This window comes from Ptychodera flava, chromosome 6, assembly GCF_041260155.1.
Source record: "Ptychodera flava strain L36383 chromosome 6, AS_Pfla_20210202, whole genome shotgun sequence".
Taxonomy (NCBI): Eukaryota; Metazoa; Hemichordata; class Enteropneusta; family Ptychoderidae; genus Ptychodera; species Ptychodera flava.
In genome coordinates, this window is record NC_091933.1 from 20,532,153 (window position 1) to 20,559,657 (window position 27,505).

General features: G+C 40.9%; 1 protein-coding gene across 2 annotated transcripts; it reads right to left on the bottom strand.

Moving 5' to 3' along the window:
• On the bottom strand, nucleotides 1-27,505 carry LOC139135107 (uncharacterized). 2 transcript variants are annotated; one of them, XM_070702346.1, is made up of 8 exons: nucleotides 27,158-27,505; nucleotides 16,128-16,361; nucleotides 8,145-8,294; nucleotides 6,531-6,641; nucleotides 5,281-5,454; nucleotides 3,709-3,967; nucleotides 3,017-3,289; nucleotides 1-2,773 (listed from the first exon to the last, which is right to left on the bottom strand). In XM_070702346.1, exons 1-8 carry the CDS (start codon nucleotides 27,293-27,295, stop codon nucleotides 219-221), a joined length of 3,894 nt encoding a protein of 1,297 aa, XP_070558447.1. In that variant the 5' UTR covers nucleotides 27,296-27,505; the 3' UTR covers nucleotides 1-218. The 2 variants fall into 2 exon arrangements, with proteins under 2 accessions (XP_070558447.1, XP_070558448.1); XM_070702347.1 differs by lacking the exon at nucleotides 27,158-27,505 and adding an exon at nucleotides 18,648-18,835.

Sequence of the window (27,505 nt, forward strand, 5' to 3'; positions counted from 1 at the left end):
TGCTTGTTCATGAAATTTTATTGTGTAGCGATCATGAAGACATATAGTTAACCTTAAACATATTTTTGGTCAAGAGTGTTCGAATATGCATTGCACATTTGCATGTTTGGACGGAGGGTAGTTTATTTAGTTAACATTAGAACATTTTGAACTCCCGAGAACTAGCAAACTACGAGCTCGGAGAACTTTTAATTTCAAGATTTCACTTTGATAAGTCATTAATTCTTTTTGAGTTTGGGTTTCCTTTGCAATTTAGGTATATCGTTCGCCGCTCTCTTCAGCGCTTCGTTGTGTTCTCGGTAATGTTCGGGCAGCTGAAAAAATGAGAAGGTGAAAGAGCGTGTGAAGTTCAGTACTGAGATGCTGTCTAGGGTTGGTAGATCAAGGTCAGATTTCCACTGCATGCTGACCGAAGTCGACAGGCTATCGAAAGTCGCGTCGGTCGACGTCGTCATGAAACTGTCATCACTGTTAATTTTCTGTACTTCAGGTTTTCGTTTCTGCTGTTTCTTGGTCTTGCCAGTTCTCGTTCGCGGTTCCTCCTTTTTGTCGACCCTGGAAAACCTGTCGAATGACATGGACCTTTTCAACTGAAGAAGTTCTTCCTTGGTCGGGGAACGCTTCGCTTTGGCGTCTCTGGGAACGGCTACTTCGGGAACTTTCGGAAGCGTTGTGCTTCTCTTCATCAGGTCGTCGAAGGCGTCGTCGCTTTGTTTCCGTGGTAACGTCGATCGTGTGAATTTAAGTCTGGATGTGTCGTCATACTGACTTAAAGTACTATTGCAGCGTGAGAGGTTTGTTGAGCTCGACGGCCTGCTTGACAAATTCACCGGCTCTGCCAACATCAGACTGCTGCGCCGTCTCCTTGCGAGGTCGGCCGACACTGATGAAACCTCTGCAGGATATTGATCCCCTTGTCCAGTTTCAACATTTCTACTTCGCCCGACGACTTTCCTTTCCCCCTTGCCTGTTTTCTTAACAATTTGTCTCTTTTGCTTTTGTTCACTGCTGTTCTCTTCGTCTATATCAACCTCCGTTGGCGACAAACCCTCTGCAGTTGTCTCTTCTTCTGGCTGGCCGACAGCTGGCACCGCTTTATCCCCTGCCACACGTTTTTTCGTTTTTTTACGTTTACCGCTGGCATCATCAGGCGACCCTTGCCCGCCATCTTCGTCCAAGACACCGGCATATGAACCTACGCTGCCTCCTGAACTTTGAGGGCTGGAAAATAAGTGTTTTCCAAGAGGTCCTGGTTTCGTGTCTGGTTTTCCGGTGACGTTTCTGACGGCGACATTTTTAATGTTTTTCTTGCTGGTTTTCATACTGCCCCTTCTGGAACCAATGGCTGTTCGTCCCCCAGCATTTGAGGTCTTTGAACCTTTGAGGGCGTCGTCTAAGAAATCTTCCTTTAGTGTGACCACGTGTCCCAACTTCTCCGCAAGTTCTTTGTCATGAGTGTGTCTTCCTTTGATACCACACTTTGGATCGGTGCAAATGTTTTCATCCATGCCTTCGAGGCCTTCGTCGTCGTCTGCGGATCCGAGTGAGTGGTCTATAGACTGGCTCCTCTTCAACCTGATGCCTTTTCCATGCGTCTTTCGGGCAGACATATCGTAGTATGCATCATCGAATGAACTACCATCTGTCTTCTGACTTTCAGCGGTGGATGTGGTACCAGTTTTTGAGTTGTCCCGGCTGTTGTCGCTGAAATAGCCTTCGCTGGTGTCACGTTTATCGACGAGCATTTCCTTGTCGTAATAGTGCCCTTCCTCGTCTCCTTCGGAGAAATCTCCTTCAGCCTCGTCTTCGTCAAGTTCTTCAATCCCTTCGACCCATCCTCCGTCTAGTGGTCCGCCACCTTTCCGCCTCTTTCTCTTGGCAAGTAATTGGCGCCCATTCGTACGGCCGGAGGTGCCGTCGTCGGTGTCTTTCCCGCCGGTAAGCCGACTATCTTCCAGGTGGCTTTCATCACTCGCATAGTGGCCGGGTATTTTGGAAAATTGTGGCTCAAAGTCCCCACCCCAGGATCCCTCAGGATGATCATCGTCAGTTTCAGGGAATCTATCTAAAACCTGCCTGTCCATGTCATCATACGGAAGATGCTTTGCCGATGGCTCGGCATCGGAAAAGAGCGCGTCCCGTCTCTGCGATTTACCTTGTGTAGGCTGGTCACGGTCAAACGATCCGGGTTCCCTGGGTCCATAGACTGTAGTTGCTACACTAGGCGGACCATTCGGGTAGAAGTGTCCGTTCGGTCCCCAGTGTCCACTGGAGTAAAACTGTCCATCTGGTCCGATCTGGCCACCGGGATGGAACGTTCCGTCGGGATCGAAATAGCCATTAGGGTAATACAAACCGTTCGGCCCAATAACCCCACGAAGCAGCCTTCCGTCAGGTCCGTACTCCGGCTGCGGCGGTCCACCGGGTCGAAATCTGCCATCAGGATCGTATGATCCGCCTGGATAGCAAAGGCCGTCCGGTCCCCGTACGTTGTAGTCATGCCGCATCTTTGCCATGTCGGCCGCTGATTTGAAAGCCATTCCAATCTCGTCGCCTGGATAAAAAGTTCCATCTGGGCCGTATTTCGCATTAATGTAATATTTTCCGTCAGGCCCCATCAAAAGTGGCTGGAATTTCCCATCCTTGCCGACCCTTCCAGCCGGAATAAAGCGTCCATCGGGTCCGTAAGAGCCGGGGTAAAAAGCGCCGTCTGGGCCAATCTGTCCCGTTGTGGTACCAACTGCAAACGACGGACCAATGGTCTTGGATTGGGCTGCAGATTAAAAAAGTGATATCATTTGAGTCAATGAGAAGAATAAAAACTACCGTTGAATAAAGAACACGCATCGGGTTTAGTATGGTATAAAATGTATGTTTGCCAATTTTCCATATATTTCTAAAGAACATTAGGCCTAATCCACTGCAGATTTCTCAAGCAGTTAACACTGTATGAAAAAATATAACGGGTATTTGCACATAAGAATGTTCGCTCAAAAGAAATGTGGAGCAAACTCACATGTAACTCCAGAATGCTCGCTTGGCTCAATTCCATCGTCAGCTTGTGTAGTGCCTTCCGTAGTGTCGGGGCTGAAACCTCGTTTCCCTGCATCGTCAGCTTGGCCCTTGTCGTCAGGCCTGCCGCTGAGGGCGCTACCCTCGCCAGGTGCAGTGTGCTTGTCGATGGCCTTGAGCTTTTCTTCGGTTGTAAGTTTTGGTTCTGTTTCCGTAGAGGAGGGTCCACTATGTTGAGGTTTTGTCGTTTTGTCCGCTCCCTTTACATGATCATCATCTGTGAAAAGAAAACAGAACGGTACAATTTGAAAAATACTATGACTGTCACATCTTTACCGGGGCTCCTTGAACTTCATCAATATGATTCAGCAATTTATGCTCTCAACCAATGAAGAACATCAATGTCATCAGATTGAAACGTTTGGTCGATGTTGACATTTCTTTAGTTTTGTGTTATGAAATTGTAAACATTTTATCGCTGTGCTTTTCTAACTCTGAACACATTCTCAAAAGTCAACGTGGATATACATATATTATTTCAGTGAGTATGTCAATTTGGTAAAATTATTGGGGGAGATTTCCGTCACACCCGTCTGCGCGCTTTTCTTGAACTCGGGGATGAAAATCCTTTGGGAGGAATTTCTCTCAATAGGTCATAACATCATCGTCATCTCCAATGCGAATGCATGGACCAACCTTGAACTCCTCCGGAGCCTTGACTTCCAACTGTTTCTTCCGGACTGCTGCTGTCGCCAACGTGCTCGTCGCTCGCACTGTCACACTCCAAAGTCGAAGAGCTGTTTGATCTGTCAGAGAGTTTGCTCTGCCCGTCAGTCCCGCCGTTACCACGTGTGCCCTTCTTTGTAGATTTACGTATCGGAACGTTTTTGAAAGTTTGGCTGTCGTGTTTGATTATTATAGCGCTGCCTTCGGTGTCACTCAAATCATTCAAATTCTGAAAAAAAAATATACGAAAGAAAAAAACAATGAACGCCGTGGCGTCTCGATATGCCCCCAACGTGCTGCTAGCTTTGTTCACTGTAAAATTTCCATTCGATGAATCTATCAGAAGAATCGTTCTCCCCATCCCAAAGGCTTCCATGTCACAAAGTTTTCGTAGAGCCCCCTCCAAAAACAAAACTAATGAAAACAAAAACACCGCCTACATAAAAAACAACAAAACTCGTAGAGCCCAAAAAGCTCAACAAAACAAACAAAAAATATGAAACCATTATCGCAGTTTGTCGGATGTATATGTTCGGAATCTATGTAGGAAAACATCCATCGCAAACATACGGTGATACATGTTAAAATTTTTTGATGAATCAAATTTAGATACAGGTGCTTTATTTCACATTAATTTGAATTTACGAAACTTGCCTATTTTGTAAGCCGGGCACAACGTTGCATGCAACGTCGCAAAGAAACCAAACCTACATACATGTATACTTTTTAAAAATGCGTAATATATAGAATCAACATTTATCTCAATGCGTTTGCCTCGTATTGGCACAATTTGGGGCTGGTACAGCATTCTTAATAAAAAAAATGATGACAAAAATTTTGTTCTTCTGTAATTATAATCTCATGGAACATGACGGCCCCTTCCTCTGGTATTTTAATTTGTAAGATGTTCTCAGGCACGTGTGCTTGAATCTATTATCGTATATCAAAACTTTGTAATCAGCACGATTGGAACTAATTTAGGATGATTGGATGGTGAAGTAATGCCGGTTTAATCTGCAAATGTAAACTCATCTGCTTTCCTTTTTACATTATACACTTGTTTTTATGAGTATATTTGTAATATTGCAACATTCAGTTATAGGGCACCTAACACTTTTGAGAAATTTGAAAAATGTGGAGCTCCAATTATCCAACATTAATTTCCAATCGTGTTAATCAGATACTGAAAAAATATGTTTGATGTTAAATAATGTTGGAAGATTACCCCAACTCGATGAATGAAAATGCGTTCAAATGGAGGAATGGTGTTAATTTACTAGTATTTAATACTTAAAAATTATTTTGCATAATGCGATCAGGATCGTAGAGCTGCTTAGAAACGGAAGTTGTAATAAAGGAGATGTCACATATTAGGACACCAAGCTGGGGTTTCCTGCATATATGGGATACGGATTCTCGAAAGACGATGATGAAGAAAAAATGAAGCTAGATTAATATTTTTTCCAACACGACACTGAGGTTGAACTTCACTTTGGCGTGAAAGGATCAAACATACACATTCGATGGGTAAACACTCCCTACCTGTAGTAACTTGGAACTTTGTGTATTTAATCTGTATGTGGGACCACGTGTTGGGATTGCCAGCTCTTCACACTTGTCGGGTAGTAACCCATACTCTTTCCAGTGACTCAGGCATCTTGGGCAATGGAAGACGGGCCGTGCTACGGTGCCAGGTTTGAAGTCTCTTTTTACGATCTGGTGAGATAAAACCGACGCTGTTTCGATCAGTTCCTTGGCACTGTAGACTATTTTCGCAAAATTGTCTCGTGCACCCTACGTTTACAGGTCACGAGAGCAGTAACCAAAAATTATTTTGCTTTTTATTAACAGTAATTTTTATTGAAATATTACCAACTAACGTGTGATGCATCAATAAACCGACTTCCTCAGAATCAAAGATCCGACAACTCACAAGACAGACAAGAACTTTTCACCGATGGACCGTTAGAGAAGGCGCAAATGTTTTTCTCGAGGGTCTATGGCCAAACGCAACAACTGCATAGCTTGATCGAGCGGTAGAGGGCGATCTTCAGCAGACCACTTTCGGTTCAGTCCGCTAATTCGAACAGCGCAAAACATCAGCTCTTGTTAATCCCCGTCACTTTACCTACTTTATACGCTTTTTATTTTATTAAATCAGACAAATAATTGTAATGATACAATATCTGCTTTGCTTATTCCTCCGGATCTCCTTTGAGTGGCTATTAAGCCAGGTTTATCCTTGTTTTTTTTTTTACTCCGCAAATGAGAAACAGTAGGCCCATTGTAAAAATACACATTAATAGAAGAAGGTAAGAAATCTCTTGATCATTGGACAAACGCTAAAAAAAAAGCAGATGTGCATTTAAAGCAGACGATGCGAAGTTCGGAATTTGTCGCCGGAATACTTGTATCGCTGGATTTATCTACTTGAATAACAATGGAACAGAGAAATGTTTTTGAACATGAAGGGACCAAAGTTCACTCGGCTAACGTTTCGTAAGTCAAACCGGAATTCAACGTCCTTGTATCTATGAATCGTTTGCAGATTGCATTACCCATAATCCTCCGCAACAACGCCGGGGATACCGCTAATTTTTCTGACATGAATTGTATCGGTCACACCTGGACCGATTCCAGAGTCATTTAATCGGCATTAAAGTCACAGGGCTGGAATGCTGCCTTAATGGAATGCTTCAATCTACGGTGGCATGACTTTGCAGTAAGCAACTGAGTAACTGAAATACAAACACACAAATAGGAATGCCTCTTGTGCGACATCTTAATCTTACCTCTATAGGAATTCCCATCGAATGGCACATCAGCAGCTCTTCTAATTGTTTGTGCAGTACCGACACGTCTTCGTCGCCTTCCCGGCCAACATAATTCAAATGTCGTGGTTTCTGTGGGGAGATACCAGACAGGCTTTATGCATGTACTGTCACGACCCAGGCAGTCAAACAATATTAGCATTTTTTGTCAGAAATAAAACTACCGGAACTCGGTACAGGTTCGTGAATGTTATGTGGTGTATGTGACTACTGGATCGGTTCCGCATTGCCTGAAAACGACGTTCAATTTCAGATAAGCTTAACCCTTTCACCACCATGGTTTGTCCCAAATCCATTGTTTTCTATGGTAAAGTTGGACCTGTATACAGGGAACTGGGGGTGAAAGGCTTAAAGCAGGAACATTGTAACAGCGTAGCCAAAATTGTCTTGCAAAGCTGTTTGTGATTGACCTCTTCATTTATATTTCCTTTACAGCTAAATCTCCCAATTTATGTAACTGGTGCCTAAATCTATCAACTTATAGGATGATGCTAGCTGAACGTACAATGAACAATCGTCATATTATCAAAACTTAAAAACCTAGAGCCAGAACAGAGTGTTCCCCGTAAAAGGTGTGGCAAAAATACTTCAGCTAATCTGCTTGCAAATTTGAAGTTTCAAAAAATGAATGTACTTTCGCACTCTCTCCCCTTTTCACTGTCAAATACATGTACAGCTATTATTTTATTAAAGATGATCTGTGATTTTGGTCATACTGTGATTTTGGTCTGCGTGACATTGGGATAGCCTATAAATACAAAGTTCACTCTCTGTACAGCCTTGCACTCAGCGTCTCACATGCTGATGCAAAGCGTAGTTTTAAGAAATCTCTTGATCGGATTGTCGACGACGAGAACACGAGAAGAAACTTTGACGCCGCTCATTTGTATGTTTTCTGGCGCATTTTGTACATTACCGTCGTCATCGGTAAGCATAATGCCATGCGGAAGGTCAAACTCTTTAATTGGGGCAAGAGTGAAAAAATAAAATTGTGCAGGTTCTGGAACTGTTCACATAATATCTGAAGAAAATGGCCAATGGAGAAAGTACTATGTCGTGCTGCGGAGGAAAACATTGAACCGCATCACTGTCACAAGCACGCATTGCACTGTCTGCACAAATGCACCTTCATAACATGCAATGTTCAATTTGACGAACATTTCATACAGTGTTATGAGAGCGTAAAGTTAAGCACATGTGCATCTCTCCCATGGTTATAAAATTCCAACTCTGTGGCGAACCCTTTTCAGTTTATGGTGTGCCCTAGCGATATGGGAGGCCTCGGATACGACCATGAAATTTGATTTTCTTAATTTTTTGTCGAAATCGTGCGAAGAACCACCGCCTACGGGCACCAAAGGAAATGAACACAAGATGATATTTGTCCGCGTCAAAGCGTGCAAAAGGTGTGCCTTTTTTGCATTATCGTCGGAGGTATTTTTGTCATTATTCGCAATAAGTATTGACAAATACGTGAGGAATTGTTATTTAGCACCTGTGCTTTGATTTTGTTTACACTGTGACGCGGACCAATTCGCCGAGCCACACGCTGATACCGAAAATCACCTTCCTTACCTCACCCTGTCTTTTCAACGGTTCCGTCGGCGTTCTTGGCGGAGGCAACTGAAGGTCTTGTCCCATGATGGATAAGGAGAAGTCCAGACGACCGGCGTTCTTGTTGCCCTGAGGTTCGGCTCCATGGTGTAGGTCGGGTAGCTGGGAATACTGCAAACAGGAAACGGTGAAAAAATAAATACTTCACAAGCAACTGATAATGATTTGCGTTTTGGTAAAGCGATGTAAAAAGCACATGGCGTCCAAACTACTTCAGTTGCCTCTTTTATTCCCCCACAACTTTCTCTTCCATCCGATCGACTAATTTCAAACAGCTCTTGAAAAGAGAGTTCTAGACTGTCGTGAATTATTTATTACCCAAACAAGAGAAATTTATGTAGGATGTGGACATTCTGATATTTGTTCACAAAATGTACGGCTATGAATTAAACTTGTATTTTTCGAAGTGATGGTTAGTATGCTGTGCATTCGCTCACGTCTCCCTCCATCTTGATTATGTGTACTGGGGTAGGTGGGGGGGGGGGGGTAAAACCATATGATGTATGAAAAGACTTCTAACGCTTACTGCTTTTAACAAGTCTCTAAAGGCTTATGGTATACAGTCCAGCAAATAAAAAGACATATCTTCTCCGGTGAATGTCACACCCAAGGTTTCCGATCCAAGTAAATTTCAGACGAAGCATTTGTATTAACATGTATTAGTATTGCATTACTGACCCGTTTGAATACACTGAACCTATACATCAAGCCATCATGCAAGTGTTTTAGCTTCAAGTATGTCTTCAAAGACCGAGCGATTACGAAGAAATCGGCGGCGATTAGGAAACTAATCACGACTATCTCATTTCGGAATGAGTCAGCATTTGTATGCGCCAGCGAAAACATCATTTGTTATAATTCACTATTGATGCAGTGATTCTTGAGCTGGTGATTGAATTTATTTTTTTATAAAATTAACTGATTTAGAAGAAATTGCCACTTCTCATCGTAATACTTTTAGCTTGACAATTAGCCGCTGAGGACCCAACAGTATTGTTGTTGCTATCAGCCTCCCCCCCCCCCCCCCCGAAATTAACGAATAACGGACAAGCCTTGTTGGGTCTGGAGACTGACGAACGTGAACGTAAAACTCGCTTTGAGAATAACCGATGCAAGTTTGTTTCCTTGATCTCGGACACTTGGGTATCGTCGCAGGTGTAATGTCCGTAACATCACGACCGATGATGACGAATTAAACAATCTCCGATGTTGGACTCCATATGTGGATTCATTACAAGCAAATCATATTGCACACCTGTCTCTAAAACATGTGTTTCACAAGATGTAAACATGTCGGACATATGGTACGTCAAAATGACATAGATCGTTCGTTGGACCGTTGCGTCACGGGCTACCAAGGGATTGCCCCAATGTTTTTTTCAATTGTCTACCAACACTACTCGACCCTGAGGTTCGGGATGGGTGTTAAAGCAAAACCACACTCGATCGAGTGTTCGCTCATGTATCAATGAGACGACAGTAAGGACCCGCCGTTATGTCAATTTACACTGCTGTCTTGTGACGAAGCACATATTTCATCCCTGATATCACAATAAATGTCAAGTTTAATAAGCGTATATTTGTGAATCGTTCACTTGGTCGATCAACACTTCAGTCACAGCCAGACATCGCCACTTGCCCGTCACCAAGGAAACATCTGTTAGCCATGTTATTTTTACACACTGTTGCTATCCTTGCACTTGCGCTGCTTTTAACGTTGAAGTTGGATTTGTAGGAGGTACGTTGAACGAAGGGTAACCTCACCATAACTTTGACAACGCTTTAGTTTCCATCACGGCGGCTTCCCATGTACACTCATTTGTCAGGACGATTGAGGTCGGACTCACCGTCCCGCAATACTACAATACTGCAACAGGTGTTACCAAAAACGCTTCTGGTCAGGACTTCTTTCCATGCAATTAAAAATATTGTTCCGATCAGTCGATCTGCCTTCCAAGCACATAATTGACATTTAATTTTTATGTATTTTATTGAATTCTAGTTATTGAAATGCCGGGAGATGAGGTAGTTTATCCAAAGAACACCATTCTGCGACTTTAGTACTTCATTTTCCCCATCGTCGTTAACAGAAACAGAAAAACAGGGATGACGCGAAGGCTTTCAAGTACTGTGCGCTCCGACCAAAAACAACCGACTCTTTAAATTGGACTAAAACGCGCAATTGGAAATATTAACCCCGTCACAACTATGGTTTGGCCCAGACCTGTTGCTATCAATGATGATTGTGGACCTGTTTACAGGGAATAGGGGTGGAACAGGTTAAAATAAAGACTCAATAGATTGTTAACAGGCAGCAATAATTTGGTGTATAAAGTTTGAGCACAACTGACTGCTATACAGATACTGCATATGGAAAGTTGTACTCCGGTCGTATCTTCATCTGTTCCGATAAGATTGCCAGCGCAATAACGATACGCAGTTCAATTGGGAGCAGCTACGTCACTGTGTAGGATTACTCTGAGTTACAATACAAGGGGAGTCTTTGAACCAGGCAACGAACAAGATCGTGATCGCTGGCTTTGTTGGTCGCTATAAGAAATTTCTCATATAATGTCAATCTCAAACGCTCTGCTGACAGCGTTATATCGGGTTACATTGATTCCACTTACTACTTTACAACTAATGACAGATTTGACACAGCGCATTACAATGTATGTTACCGTCGTTCTAATAATTTTCAACGCTCCTGGCCGCTTGAGGTATTCGCCGGACCATTACTCGTTATTACCAACACCGCTGTGTTGACCGATCCAATTTACTCGGTGCGTGATGACAATTTTGCCAGCGAGAGGCACGACCTGAATTTTTTGATCGTCTGGCGGAGGCCTGCATTTCCGGCTGATGTGTCGGGTACAATTGTGTAGCCCTATATATTTTGGTTTGCACTCGATGCCTGTAACTGCTGCAAGAATTGTGTCCACTTTCGGGCATAAAGATCATGTGTAAATTGAAGTTGATTTACTGAATTGCATTATTGATATGAACCCCCCATATAAACCCCCCTGCAAAAAAACCCCCAAAAAACAAAACAAACAAAAAACAAACAAAAAACCAAAAAACAAACAAACAAACAAACGTCAACCTCAAACACGACCGCCGATGAATTAAATAAGAAATTGGCATTGATCGTCTCACAATAAAAATTTGGATGTCTCGGTGCTGCCATCCTCATCGACCACATGAGTATAAACGAAACAGCAAGTGAACATTTATATAAATGTGGAGACATTCCTTCCGCTTTCAGAACAGATCAGCAAAACCAGGCTTAAAGAGAAAATGTACAGCAAAATCTGCAATTTACAAAAAAAAAAAAAACCCAAAAAAAACAACAACAACAACAACACCCCCCCCCCCAGAAAGGAAACATACACAAATAAGTTCTATTAAGTTTCTCTCGCTGTATGGGTCGACAATCCGTACGCTGGTGGTGAATGTCGCTCTCAGGGCATCATTCATTGACTGTTGAATTGAGTTCGTAAATTTAGGGCCAGCCAATTTACCGAACTCGCTTAATCTAGATCTGTTCTTGGGTCAAAGTCTATAAGATGGTATGATCATGATTATACATTGCATTGGGTCAGATCCAAGCTCGACCCAAGATTATGGGTATTTGTCACGTTTCAGTGAAAATTTACCACGGTCACGTTCAAACGTTATCGAAGTTCTCTCTTCTTAAAGAAACAAAGAGCAATACACTGGAGAAGCAGAGATTTGCCCATAATTTTAAGATAACGCCCCCGAAAAAAAGAAGAAAGAAAGAAAGAAAAATCTGAGTTCTAAAGATATTTTTCAGAGCTTTGGAGCATATATATATATATATATATATATATATATATATATATATATATATATATATATATACAACCTGAAAAACCACAGTCGAACATATATATATATATATATATATATATATATATAATATATATATATATATATATATATATATATATATAACACCTATTGCCTGGTCATGAGGGCTATAGCGCCCGTCTATTACCCCGAGGGGCCGTGTCTTACCAGAAACACATCGCTATTTCCCGAGGCCGTAGGCCGAGGGGTATAGCGATGTGTTTCTGGTAACACACGACCACGAGGGGTAATGAACGGGCACTATAGCCCGAATAAAGACCAGGTTATAGGTGTTTTATAACACACCACACGCTCATGTTGTATTATGTTATAAAGTTTTTAATGTGTTTTGATATTTTGCACGGCAACAATCCATTGTGACAAGTTTACTAGGCGACGTTTCCGTTTTCAGTTGTGCGTGGTACCACTTTCTTTCAAAAAATATTCTGAGTATACCTAGCGACATCCTTAGTTGCGTTTTCATATTTTCCATCGATGAGCTATCTAAGTTCCTACGCTGTTGGAATGTTGGAAAACGTTGGAAAATATGTTTTAGAGAGATTGTCGTCGCCGCGGCTTATCCCGGATGTACATCACATTCTAGTCACCCGCCATTGTTACAAAGCTGCAGACGACACTACGGTCACGTGACCGAGCACTTTTCCAAATTTGGTGAAAACTATTTCCCTAGGGAAATGGTTTTTCAAAAAATACCCTCTGACGTCACTTTTGTCGATCCGGTTGGGACTAGACGTATCTATTTTATCGTCATGTGGCGTATTCTGGCGAATCGCGCAATGCAATGAGCATGTTGTGTGTTATAAATATATATTTATATATTTCAGAAGTTTGGAGCATATATATATATATATATATATATATATATATATATATATTGAACGCATTTGCCACCATACAGAAGTCGCAGTCAAAAGTGTGGAACAGTTTAATCTCTGAAAGGCGTCGCCTTAATCTCCAGTCAAAACCGCGAACTGCAAGCTCTCCAATTCAAAGAAAGAAGTACAAAATGGTAACTGACTGCGTTGATACACATCACAATTTTAATCAACACCATGTTTCATCTGTTTTGCTACTACATGATCTGGGTTCGAAAAGCGGCGATTAGATAATTGTTTTATCCATAGACCCTAAAAAAGATTTTATCCGAGCACGGATTAGAGAACTTGGACTAACGGGCAAAGAAAAAAAGATAAGGAACTGATTGCAGTCGTAATAAACATCGATCTTTGAGCTACGCATTACTCTAATCTCCGAAAACAAATACGGTTATCACCAATCTAATAGCGCTATTAATTATAGAGGCGAGAAGGACCCGGCAGGATGGTTCACATCGTAAGATTAGAAATCGTGTCAATCAGGAGTAACCGGGTTCGTATCCTTCTGACGCCGCGAAAAGTACTATATATTCCCTTTTCATCATTTTTGTCCGGCTGATCAAGTTTCAAGTCCAAAAGATGTTCATTGAAAACTATCATACTGAGGGCAAGTTAAACCATACTTCAGGTAATGTAATTAAAATCTCTGTTTGCGTATGACCTTTTGGGCTACAAGTCCGTAAACATATCATCTGCTTTAAAACGTAGACTTCCTCGACGAATCGACAGATTGCACTGTTTATCTTGCAATGAGGACACATTGGAGGAATAGAAATCCGACTAATTTAAAACTATACTCGGTTTGACGCGATAACAGACATTCACATGTATCGTGTACCCTACACACTGTCGAACTGCATCTTTTCAAACACAACGCGTTTTTCGATGTGGAGACGCTCGGTTTACCTTGACAACCGTTGCCAGGCAAGCAGCGGGCTTGGAATGGCGACGGCACTTCACGCTTGAGCGGTGGTAATGGATTTGGCTCTGTACATAGCATCGTACCTAATTGTCAAATATGCTTGTTTTATTTCGTGCCGGCAATTTTGGCAGCTGTGGTAGTGAACAAACACAGTCGCGTCAGTCCGGGTGTTCGTAGATCTGACCGCCAATTGGCCTTTTGGTACGTTGCCAACGACCAGAATAATTAGAAGTACATGTATTGGTAGATGCTATAGTGCTAACCCTACTGGTTTGTATCTAGTGGGCACTGTTTTGTAGCGAAGCTTTACTTTGAGTTGTTGATTTCTATGAATTCCCTCTTAATTTTAAAGGCTGGTCATACGATTATCCAACCACGGCTTATTATGGACCAGTCGTTTTCGGGAAAGAACAGAACAATCTTCGTAGTCTCAGTATTAGTATGTAGCCATTATTATATGCAGTAAAAATACTCCGTCAGTGATCAAAAAAGCTTGCCAAAGAGAAGTTTGCAGAAATCTATTTATATTTTTTTAAGCATAGGCCTGGGTTCTCCGGTACGACGTCGAACCGATGGGCGGGCCGGGGTCAAAAAATTCTGTCAGTGTATCCCCGTAAAATATTAATCTACAAAGTCGATAATTATGTATGTCTTGCACCAGTCAATATTTCAATAGCTTCGTTATCGTGCACTTTGTGAAATAAACGAATAACTACAAATCAGTAATCCCTTTCCCCGCCATGGTTTGGCCCTAACCCACCGTAATCAATGACAATTGTGGACCTGTTTACAGGGATTTGAGGTTGAACAGGTCAATTATAAACTATCCGTAAAGTGAAGCAGATAACTCACTACGAAAAATAAAAAGAACGACTCGATAGACACTTTGGAGAAGACCATCCAGAGGTTATGTTCCGAGAAAGCTAACGGTCTCGGATACAATTTACCCTTCCCGTTCCCCATTTCCGTGAACACTGGCCTAGATTGTACCAAACCATCGATGGTGAAAGTTCTTTGCACCAGAAATTACACTTGTCAGTGTGACGTCATTTCAGTTTGATATATGTTGACAAGTACCGCAAACTGAACCTAAAAAGATGGTCAACCTAGCCTCCAACGCTCACATTTCTCCGCATGTATATTATTTTAATCTTTTGTGACCTCCCATTTCACATTGTGTGTGCAATGGCCCAGCTGCACTACATGTAAAAGACGCACGCTGAAAATGGTTGGGAAAATACGATTTGGACAGAGACAATTCGACAAGCGAGTCTCAAAAATCATGATGTAAAATTCAGGAATTCAGGTTGTTGGTTCAACGAGTGACTATTTGGTTGACAGCAGCACTCGGGGTAAAATGTTTAACGAGAGTGCCATAATATCGATTTGGATTCACTGAGCTGTAGTCACGGTTGCCTGCCTAGACTGGGTATGTTACATTCATCTTAGACTGATTGTTTTTGCCATGATGACAACTCCTTCTACGTCATCCCAAATCTTGACGATTGAAAGCCAACGTTTAAGGTAGAATTCACCTCGGGGACAGCTATTCGGACTCTCAGACTTTTACAATTCTTCCTGGCTACCATTTGGGGTCATTTTGATGCCCTTAGAGTAAAAAAAACTTTTTTTGAAAATCGAATTTTTTTCTTCGTGGAGTTAACCAAGAATGGCGACCATTTTGAAATATATTTAAATCTTGGGTAATTTGTGTTTTTAATTTGCATGGTGACCTCCCGATTGTTATTCTTGATTTTTGAACGAAGGCGAATGGCCGAAAGATTTCCCGAGGAAACTTTGAACAAAAGGGTAAGTCTTTCACTTTCGAGGCATCTCAACAGGCAATTTTCTGTATGTGAAAAGTAATGGGTGTACGTTTGGCGATTTCGAAACCATAAAAGTTCAATAAAGATAAGTATACTTTACATTCTGCGTAAAATTTATTAAAACATTCGCAATTATCAGCATAATTGACGTCGAAGAGAAGCGAGCATAGACAGAACAAGAATTAGAACAAGCAGGAAGGGAGTCTACGGAGAGCCCGGGGTGGAAGAAAGTAAATACTGAAAAAAAGACGAGGAAGCTGAACAAGAGACGCGGTTTGGAGAGAATTTGCCACAGGGAATGTGTTACTTTACACTGAGCAATGCCTAAGTGCTTTGAAAGTTCAGTATTTCATTGATGTGAAGATAATGGAATGTTGAAGGGAAGGTAGTACTCTAGGAAGCGATCTCACAAATCAATGTTGATGTTTACCTTTTTGCCTTTTCCTTTCTGTTTGCCCGGCAAGAGCGTCTGTTGCTCCCTGTTCAGTGCCTGGTCGATGCTCTCGTCGATGGTGGGCAGACGAACCTTCCTGTCGTTGATGCTGGTGATGCCAAGGTCAAAATTCGACGAATCCTTGTAGTCCGCCGGCGGCAGCGGCAACGTTTCGTCCGCGATGTCCCCCGGACGCCCGTCGACGCCTTTCTTTGTCACCCGGATAAAACCCTGGAAAACCAAAACATCACTTACTTGTTACATCGACAATCAAATTACCTTAAATCTCCTCCTTTGTTGGACACGACAGCGCTGCAAAGAGTTCGCAAAAACGGCGGTGTTTGGTGTACAAACACTTCCACCGGCTTCTGACTAAATTACCGCGCCAAATGTTTGAGTTGCTCGCCGATTCGAATGAGGAACACGCATCCGGCGACAATAGTTATGCAATTCCCCCTTTTTTTGTTGGAAAGGTATGGATCTGTGGTATGCCATCACAGTCTGATCAAATTCCACAATGTCACGCCTAGTTATCTCCAAAATGCTAGATGACAATTCTTGTCAGCGAAAATATGCAGGCTTCGCAAGAGACATTCGTCTTGCAAAATCGTGATTTCACGAGAAATTGCTCCTTCTTTTCCGGTGCATTGTCACATAGTATTATCTATGCAATATTTTGCCAGGTGTACAGAGGGATTACCGGCACTGAATAAGCGAGCTGTATTCCTAACGACACGGCCACTTCGAACAATTCAAAGAGAAAGAAAAAGATAAGATGAGAGTGAAGACGGCAACATCTTTCCAAGACTTTTACCAGTCTTCAACTGGCGTTGGCCCGAATTAATACAGGGTAGTCCTATTGGCTTTGTTTCTAATGCAAAGGGGCAGCCAACCAGCCGAATTTTAGAAATCATAAATTAGGAGAGGAAAATAATAGCCGTCCGTACCTGCCCCCCCCCCCCCCCGCTGCTGCGGTTCTAAATGTTGCCTCTTTCGCCATGATGATCTATACCCGCTACCCCGCCATCTTTTTAATAATAAAAAAAGCCTCCCCTCTTCCCACTCCCACACTCGTGTTATCCCATCTCTTCGCCCTATACGTCTCCCTTGCCCATCGGCAACTCCGCAAAACAACCTATTGTACTCCCTGCTCGCCGACTGGGCCTCGAAAGTAAAAGACTTAAACTTTTGCTCTAACTTTCCTCAAGGAATCTTTCAATCATTCTCTTTCAAAATCAAGAATAAAATAGGGGGTCACCGTGCAAATTTTGGTACTAGAGAAACAAATTACCCAAGATTTACCGATATTAGAAATTCAAAAATGGCCGCCATCCCTGTGTTAACTCTACGGCGAAAAATGAAAATTTTCAAATTTCGAAAAACTAAGCCAGTGAAAAGTTTTCTTTCACCAAGAGCTACTGAGTAGCTGAATTTCCGCAATGAGGAAAATTCTGTCCATCACCCCATTCCCCACCTTCTGACACGGAAAAATATTACCCGCCTCCTGCAAGAGAAGAAAATCACTTATGAACAGTTTGCACGAACAGCTTTGTCGGCTTCCCCTGAATGCGACTTCTAGATCCGAGGAAACGCAATGACGGAAGAACCAATCATCTCGTTTATAGATTTTTTGTTGCGTTTCTTCACACCTCATTAACTTTGGTAATAAGTAAGGTGTCTCATTTACCCAGAGAAAGGGATATAACCAAACGCTAACATGGCGACAATGTGAATTTCGCAGCTATGTGAGAGCAAAACTTTACATAGTGCCTTTTCAGGGCGACCGTTATTTTGACAAAATAAGCAAGGGCGATAAACTCGTTGAAATAACACTTTCAGAATCTGTAAATGCACTCGTAAGACGAAAATTACACACTGCCAAAATCTTTTACTTAGAATTCGCAATTGTCGTGGCGATCAGCCAACAAGGCGAACAATGGGAACCCAGACTGGCATGGTGGCTCTATCGATTGTTACGGCCAGTTCACAGATTCTGATCTGATGACACAAGGTTTGTTTAGTTTTTTAAAAAGTTTGTATAAATAAAAATTAACACACAGAAATTACTGTGATCGTCAGAGATTCAACGCTATGTAAAAATATTACGTTAACGAGAAGGCAAGTATTGTGTACATTGCATTGAATCCCGAGCGAACCCTATCCAGACCGAATATTTATCCACAAATAGTAAACATCGCCACTCCGTTATGTTTGAATTCAGTTTTATCACCATGTATACACTTCTCCCACCTGAACTTTTCAAATATTGAGGCCACGGTCGAAATCAACCCAAATCGGCCAAATTTGCGATGAAATGCTACACCATATCGCGTTCCCAAAAATTGTACTCAACAGCACATTAAAATTATATGAACATTAGTATCGCTCGATTATTGAACAATTGACTTAACAACGGGATTGGTTGATCACCATGCGCTATTGGTTCACGCTTAAAGATAAGAGGACGGACTGCATCGGCACCTCAACGCAAAAACAAAATGTGGGAAGAGCACTTACTTTGTAGCGGCGTCGCCCATATTTTTTGGGCGGTTGTTTCTCGCCGAGCACGGCTATCATCTTCGGCAGCCCCGCAGTGCTGAACTCCCCGTTTAACAGTTATCGGACATCACTGATTATATCGGCAGGGTGCGAGAAGAGAGCGATGTGAGCGAGGAGTCGAGCTGGGTGTGACTTCTAAAGGCTCGACCCCCGTGTCAATACAGCTTTTGTGTGACTGGATTATTGTAATGAGTCTAAATAAACCCGACAACCGAGGCTTTATTGAAATATGGTGAGAGCAAACGTCAGGCTTGCCGAAAGACAAGACAGTCGCCAAGATACAGGCTCGTACAAACAACCTCGATCATAAATCAACAATTACTCTTCTTGTATTAAAATTTGTGATACCTTGGTCGATTTGTTGAGTTGAATCAGTAAAACCACTAAAGCAGTTGCGAGGAACGCTGAATATTTTTCCGGTGGCAATTACGCTAGTGAGTTAGAGTTAGCATTTTTAGCTAGGATCGGACGAGGTGATACATGAAAATTGAGTTGCTGGGCAGCTTAAAGTTCTTTTCGTGTTTGTTCTTCCGTAGATATTTGGCAGTGACGTATTTATTAATTTGTTAATCACAAGTGCGCCACTTCAGGGCAAACAACGTACAAGCAGATACCCCTCCCATATTTCGTGTCTATGGTAGAGTAGCACGTATGGAACGCATCGCGGATTGGCATTTTGCGAGGCATAGACCTGCTCCAGTGGCTTTGAATATCTCCTGTCGATATCTATGAACGTTACACGCAGATAATCACCTACATATATCAAGGTTCTGTTTACTTGTAATTGCGTAATCATTCACTAATCACGGCCAAAACATCGAAATGCTATCTCGTGTCAAGTACAGTCAGATATTTTAACCACGGAGGTAATAGACCGATCTCCATGCTTTAACATACAAATAAGCTCACTTCAGGGTGTAATCTCTCAAAAAACGTTGGATATCGCGAGGTGGACACACTGAGGGCGACATAAAATATTGATCCGTCAGAGAGTAGTTTTGTGCGCGCGCGTGGGTGTGTTTGTACATGCGCGCGCGCGTGTATGCGTGCGTGTGTATTGAACGGCCTCGGGGAATAGCGATGCGTTTCTGGTAACGCACGGTCCCCTTGGGGTAATAAACGGGCGCTATATCCCGTATAAAAAAAACTACGTTATAGGTGTATTATGTTATGGTTTTTCATGTGTTTGGGTAGTTTGCATAACAACAATCCATTGTGATGTTTACTTGGCGATTTCTCCGTAGCCGTAACAGTAGGCCTAGTACCACTTTATTATAAAAAATATTCACCTACAAATAGAATGGTACGCGCCGATCATACATATATAAGACTGTTGAGCTAAGAATACTTTCACTTCTTCTGTTTGATAATTGCAGGATGCATGAAACTTAAGTGACAGATATCATTACTTTGTACTTCAAGTAATTTTGTGTTATTATATATATATATATCTATATATATCTATATATATCTATCTACATATACATGTATCTACATATATATATATATTATATATATATATATATATATATATGTGTGTGTGTGTGTGTGTATATATTAAAAATCGGACTCATACGCGGGTGTAGTTTACGATAATAGAGAAACAACTTACCTAAATTAATTTATTATCAAAATGACCGCAATTCCCATCTATCGGCCCAGTGAAAATTGAAACATTCAGTTTTTACAAAATCAAATGGGCAAAATGGGCGCTATTAAACTTTTAATTTTCCCCGCAGCTTTCAACATGAGTCCGCATGAAAGATTTGGAGAGTTCGGATACATTACTGAGCTCCACTTTGCCCTTACATGGAGTCGTATTGGAATAAGTAACTCCCATAATAGTGTGGGGCAGTACTTATAATTGTTTGTCAAACAAGAGAAAGGGAAATTCGATTTTATTGACGATATGAAGGCGGTAGTGTGACGGTTGCTCTCAAACTTCAAGTTATGTAACCGGGTGTAAAGCTTGGTGTAAATGAAGATGTTACAGCTTTGGCTTAGTGGGGCTGTCAATCATTTGGTGTGACGAAGATGCTGATCAAGGTCACAGGAATATCGTACTCAGGAAACAAAATCTGAGGAATTTGATCGTCGGTGACATCAACGAAAAGGTGAACTTACTTACACAAAGAGGGATTCGACCTGTTTGCATCATATCAAAGGCACAATGGGAGCAACAACTCAGTATAAAACAACAAACGTTGGATTTTTTGACGTTTCATTTATGATAATATCAACGAACAGGAAGACCAACAACATAGTTATAAGCAATGACATTTCCAGGACCCCATGTCATAGAGATTTAAACCGCCCACCCCCATTCCCTGTGAACAGGTCCACACTCACCATTGATAACAATGCATTAGGGTCAAACCATGGCGGTGAAAAGGTTAAGACGGAACAAGATGATGAAAGTTCACCCAAGAGTAAGTGCGGTTGAAAACCAATGCATTGTGTCCTGCCCTCTACTGCTAATTGGAGTAAGGATTGTGTGCTGCTGTTTTGAAGCCAACGAGGCACCATCAATAGATGCTTTGATTAGATAAGATTTTAAAGTTCAAATTCCAACACATCGTTTATCATGAGAGGCCACTACGCAAACACCGTTAATTTTAGAAAAAAAATCATTCTAAAGAAACAAAACATTATATTTTATGTCGTAAATTGCCTCAGTAAAAGTATCAAACGTCGTCGTAATCTTGCACCCAATGTAATTTTATTCCATTAAATTGTCGAATATTTCTATTGCTCACTTTTGTATGCAAGTATTCATGAATTCCTATAGATACCTATGAACATATTGCACTACTTTAAGAAAACAACCGTTTCTAAAATACTTGAAATTCACTTCTAGTTCGTAGACTGTCAACAATCAGCTAACAAAACGACATTATTACTCTTAATAACTGACGGGTCTGTTTTCGTTCGTGCTTGCCTGGTAACACGAACTCTCCACAACTACCTCACGATTGTCCTTGAGCCTGCTAGAGAATTGGCTTCGCTCTTTCATGTTACCAGGGTTAAAGAACACAAAAACACGTCCCAAGCGAAAACGTTTCACACATTTCTTGACCGTATCCCTGAACTGTTGTAACTTGGCTGAAGTGGTTGTCCCGGGTTACTGGACTGCCGCCAAGGGTCGAACCTCGGCTACATTTTCGTGGAATACAAATTAAGTATACAAAGAAACACACATGCAAAGTTTACTTTCACAACCGACGGAAGACAGAGCAAATGTTATAATCATCGAGATCAAATGTAGGTCACAGTACTCACTGGAAACGATCTATAACGTGGAGTGTTTATTCAGTGTACCCTTACCCATAGATTTGATCAAAGCGCTACCATTGTATCAAGGATCTATTAACTTTAAACTCGAGATTAATTACTTCAGAAAAAAATTATAGTTCTGACCAAACATAAATCGTGAAGATGCGAGGGCGTACACATCTGCAAATTGAACTCTCTGTCCTGTGCAATTACGTGTGAATACATTTCACACGCATTTTCTGTATGAACTGTAATCGACATCGCAATTCCGCTATATGTCAAGTCTTGACCAATTATGCTGAACTTTGCATGATATCTGCTTTGCTGACAGTCAAAGTCGGTAGACAATTATTAATGTAACTGCTACGTCTATTCGCATAAAAGTTCTTGAGTACCAAAAGAAAAACTTTCGTTCGGTTTATTCATCTCCCGTTTCCGATTTGAAATAAGCGCTCTTACACACAGGTATAACCTTAAGCTGAAATTTGGTTAGCTTTATTTATCAAAAGGTCATCACTCAAAATAACACATTAAACAACCTTGAAATGTGACACATTCAAGACACTCTCTGCTAATGACATGCAATCGTTCCGTAACAAAAAGTATGAGAACAGTACTGAACTATTCAAAGGTTATTTGGTCTGAAGAAGAAGGACCAGGTCTTTGACATATCATGATCAATTATTGACAGAGCATCTTATTACTCTAATACAAGCAAGCGATGTAATCTTCATATATCAGAAATGTTACACATAATCTATGCTGATAAATCCTCGCTGTTAAACTAACGCTCTTAGTTGGTTGCAAAATGTCGGCACAGAAACAAATATTATTTATCAAATTTCAACACCACCTAAAACACTGCATATTTGTACGTCCCAACAATAATGATAGTGAACAGAAACAGAAGAAATTCAGTTCTGTTTATCTCTCTGAAGTTTACAGGGTACATGAAACGTAATTACTTAATTAAGTAACATATATTATGACTTTGTACTTTTATACTTGAAGTAATTTGTGTTATTATTTAAAATGCTCTGATTTTAGCATCGAGCAATGTAATTTCCATCGAGGACATCTGTTTACTTATATATATATATATATATATATATATATATATATATATATATATATATATATATATATATATATATATATATATATATATTTTCAAAAAGATACAGCTAATAGGGCTTCATTATTTGAAAAATTCTTGCGGTGAACGCGGTGAACGACAAAGCCTTGAAAATCTGACACTCTTACATCAACAAAAATACACAAAGTCATCCCCTCCTCTCCTTCCAAGTCGTTTTTAACTGATAAACACGTGCGTCGACATGGGCTATTGTCTGTTTCCGTTATCATGCCGTCAGGAAATAGGGTAGGTCGGTTTGGAACATATTTTTATATTTTTAATTGGAGTTCGACCTATCAACAGATCAAACAATTGGCAAAATAATGCGTAATTTTTAAACATGTGCAAAAAAGTAAAGGGTCAGATTTTTTATTAGGGTTATTACTGGTCGGGTCACCGGAAACACACTTTTATATACAGCTGTTCGACAATTAATCAAAGACGAAATTACTTTTCGTTACATTCATGGTGAAACTATCAATTTTATCCACAGTGACACTGTTGCATGTTGCAAAATAGGAACTCATCATAATTACTCGTTTGCTTTGGTAATTGCTATATGCTCTTTTAAACGCCTTGAGCCGAGAATGTTCAACAGCACATTGTGAAAAAGGGATAAGAAACTATTGCAATATGTCTTGTATTGCATTTTCTATTACGGCAACAGACTTTTTTAATTTAGCGCAATTTCATGGCTTTCGGATCATGACGGCGATAGCGTGATGTATGATTTAATGAGGTGACAGTTTGGGGAAGAACACTGACAGAGAGAAGAAACTTGCAGGGGGTGATTCGCTGGTCAGTGAGAGCCTTTCACTCTTTGAGCGCCAAAGTCAATTTTTGTCGCCTTTATCAAAGTTACCCCAGTCAACTTTTTTCAGATTTTGACAAATTTTCAAATTTTGACAAAAAGCTTTAGCCAATGAAATGTGATGTCCATTTGGTCCAAAGACGTCAAAACAATTACAGAAAAATTCTTAAAAATTGGTAAAATATTGCTCTAAAATTTTGGAGGGAAAATGTTATAGCACGCAAAGGGTTAATAAACTTTTCAAGCTGAGACTCATATAGTAACAAGCCTGGATTAAATTTGTCCTACAAATAAGAGGGTTACTCTAAAGTAAGAGATTAACTCAATCACACTGACTCGGATTTGTATTCACGTTTAACAGGACTGTATAAAATGAGTTATTGCTGATTAGAGTTTCTCTTTGGGGAAAACACTGTGGTAAATCGAATGTTTAAAATCTAAAATACTCCAGAAACTCATCTGCATGCAAATTCAGACATTTTCGTTACAATGCATGTCGTTTCTTCTAAACCTAGTGTGATTGAATTTACATGTTGATTGCATTGCTTTTCCGTTTTGCGTTTTCATGGACTGCAAATTAGAAACGTTAATTGGAGCCAGCAGAGTAATATTAAAAAGAAAGTATACCCAGAATCAAAGAATTATAAGGCCATTTACAGATATCAGATCAAGGGGGAATAATGTGTAAGGGGAAAAATGGTTTTTGTCAACAGAAACTGGGATTAATAAAGCATTTGTTTTTTTCGGGTACAGCGCAATTGCAGTAGGACCTAGAGTTCCACATGATAAACAATTTCGCCACTTCTCAGAGTAACTCTTCCTCAGGATATTACAGAAATTGTTACTCTGCTGCCATTAAAACCTGCTGTCTTCACGAGACGTCTCTGCGCATGCGTGCAGTTCTTCTGTATTCTTTTCGTGCCATCTTTACATTCGCACCAAAGCAGTGGTATCATGTTTGTGGCTTGGGTCTCGTCACATGGAGAGACTCTTAGTCGTTCATTGTGACCTTTATCTCACGCAACGTCACCCTTGATGCTTTTAAATTTCTTAAAAACCTGATTGCTCTAAATGTTTGTTGTTAGATATCTAGATGGATTTCACATTTCATTTGCAATTGTCAACACAGGCACAATTTTCTTTTTAAGCCCCTGCTATTACAAATTATATCTTCATATCCTGATATACAAACAGGCTCTTAGGGGCAGATTTGTCATATTGCACCGAATACCAGTATGTTCCTTGTATAATTTCTCGCTTTTCTCTAATCTCTAATACGATTGCTGTACTCCTGAACTTCGTTAGAATATCCGGCTGTATTCAGTGTATTTGATACGATTGAATGGGAATAACAATTGACTGCACAGTCCTTCCAGCCACTCGTTGAACGGAATTGCCTCGTTTTATATGCTTCGTTGACAAAACAGTACTTACATGTATGGGTGCACTGTTTCAATTTCGTTGACGTCAGCGGGATGGACACCTATACTAACCTATAAATATCTAGGAAGGCTGCCAACAGGTGCAGCCAACGAACAATGCACTTTTTAAAAGGTCCTTACTATGATAAGATATATTGTACATGACAAAAAATGTGAACTGACTAATTTTAAGTCAAGAGGGTAATTAATTAGCTGTTCATAATTTGCCCTCCCACAGAAAATTTTTTGACTTACCCTCCCACACTCAAACTTCATTTTTACCCACTCCCCACTTATTTTTGCCTGTTTCCCCTCCCCACTGTGAATTTTTGAAGCTCCCTTGCCCTGTAGCGAAAAAAAGTTGCCAATTTCCCCTGCCCTGGAAACAATTCCCCTCAAAAGGTTTTTCGCAAAGCCCTGTCCCCACGACAATCAACCGATATCCGTCCTGCCCTACAAAAAAAAAACTAAAATTTGCTCCCCTACCACCTAAAAATATGTCCCCTGCTCTAGCAAAATTAAAATTCCCCTACCCTCGAAAATTGCTGCTGGAATAGCTTTTTCGATGAATAGCTCCGTTGGCTGCACCCGTGCCAATTTCACTAAAGCCACGCTGTGAAATGTTGGGATTACTCTAAGCCATATAACAATTCAGTATTATCCAAGGGGAACATATTTATTTCCGTTTATTGTAACTACAACAGAAGAGTATCGCATTGTGGAACAGGTCCAACAATTCGACAGATGGAAAAAAAATTCCAGAAAGATTATCTGAGAGATAAACACATTCTTCAATTTGCCAGTCAAGTAAAAAAGTCCGTAATAACATTTAAATAAGAAGTATACTAACGTTCCTTGTTATTATTATTATCATTATTATAACCGGTTGGTTGACTTTTGCAGTCGCCACAATAACAATTATTCACAGTGTGAGTCGAATGAGCAGCCGAAAATAACAACCATCTTCTATAGGCGCTCGATAGAACAGTAAGGGTGGAATACAACAAGCGGTTTGTCCCGAGGCGAGATGGACCCACGTAAGTATCGTTACCGGAGCCAGACCATGCAGCAGAGCATGGTCGTATACCTGCCGCAAGTATAAACTTGGAGTATAAACTTGAAAAGAGTTTCTCCGACTTCGCAGAGATTTTTATATATCCACGGTCCCCTCAATAGTCTCCTCCGTGGTATCAAAGCGAATCTTTTCATCTAGCAATCCTCCACGCAGAATAAACACCACGAAGAATTTAATTTAGTTCTCTTAGGTAATACGGATAGCGTCCTGATGCAATCTTAAGTAGGAGGGTGGTGTAGAGTAAGAACAAATAAATGGTTTAGCTTATCGTGTTTTGTCTTTTGGATTTTTTGCCAGTAACGACAGGTATTCCTGTGATGTGAAATTGGCATTTGGGTATGTGAAACCTATATCACCGCCTTCCAATTAAAGATATCTGCCACAAAACGTCTGTTCATGAACTTTCAAAGGCATCTGGAAAGCTTTTAAGCCTTTCTGAATTCTGTATCTAAAAGTTTGTTGTGTGTATTGTATATGAACCTTCCCATACTGGCCTTAGTATTGTGGGCACTCAACTTCTCCGGGCAGAATAAACTGTTTATGTGATTTCGCAATTGTCGATTTGTTAAAGCAACGTTTGTAGTTTGAAAATATATGTATAGGCCCTATATAAGCTTGCGTTTCTAGTACTCCCATAATCGACCTCGAAATGTCTGACGACAGATTACGTGGTGTACTCGGTATATCTGCGGGAGTCTTTGGCATTTTTACTTCATAAAAACATCAAATGGACAGCCATCTACTGCTACTTACCGCAGTGCCACGGGTTGGTCTCTTTGCTGTACCTTGACTTTGTGCCCGTCTTCGGTTTTGCTGAAGCACATCGTTGTAGTCAGCAGTGGAATCGACGAATTCGGCGATTCTGGGCAAAATCAGCCTGGTCGATGACATTGCTCACTTAAACGGTCGACTGTAGCGATTGTTGAGACAGGAGAACCCAGTCGCTGTGTATTACACGAGTGCCACGCGTATTTTCGACAGAAAATCGTTGTACTACTTAACTACAGAGTTATTACATTATAATTACATCTTGACTTTAATGAGTCAGAGCGCCGTAGCTAAGGGTAAGATCCAATGTTCTGGAATGCAACAGAACCAAGT

Coding starts and splice junctions, on each gene's coding strand:
- LOC139135107 (XM_070702346.1), bottom strand. CDS start 27,295: ATGTCATCGACCAGGCTGATTTTGCCCAGAATCGCCGAATTCGTCGAT. Junction 3,968..5,280: donor AAAGTTCCAAGTTACTACAG/GTAGGGAGTGTT, acceptor TTTTTTTTTCAG/AATTTGAATGATTTGAGTGA. Junction 3,290..3,708: donor AGGCTCCGGAGGAGTTCAAG/GTTGGTCCATGC, acceptor TTCTTTTCACAG/ATGATGATCATGTAAAGGGA.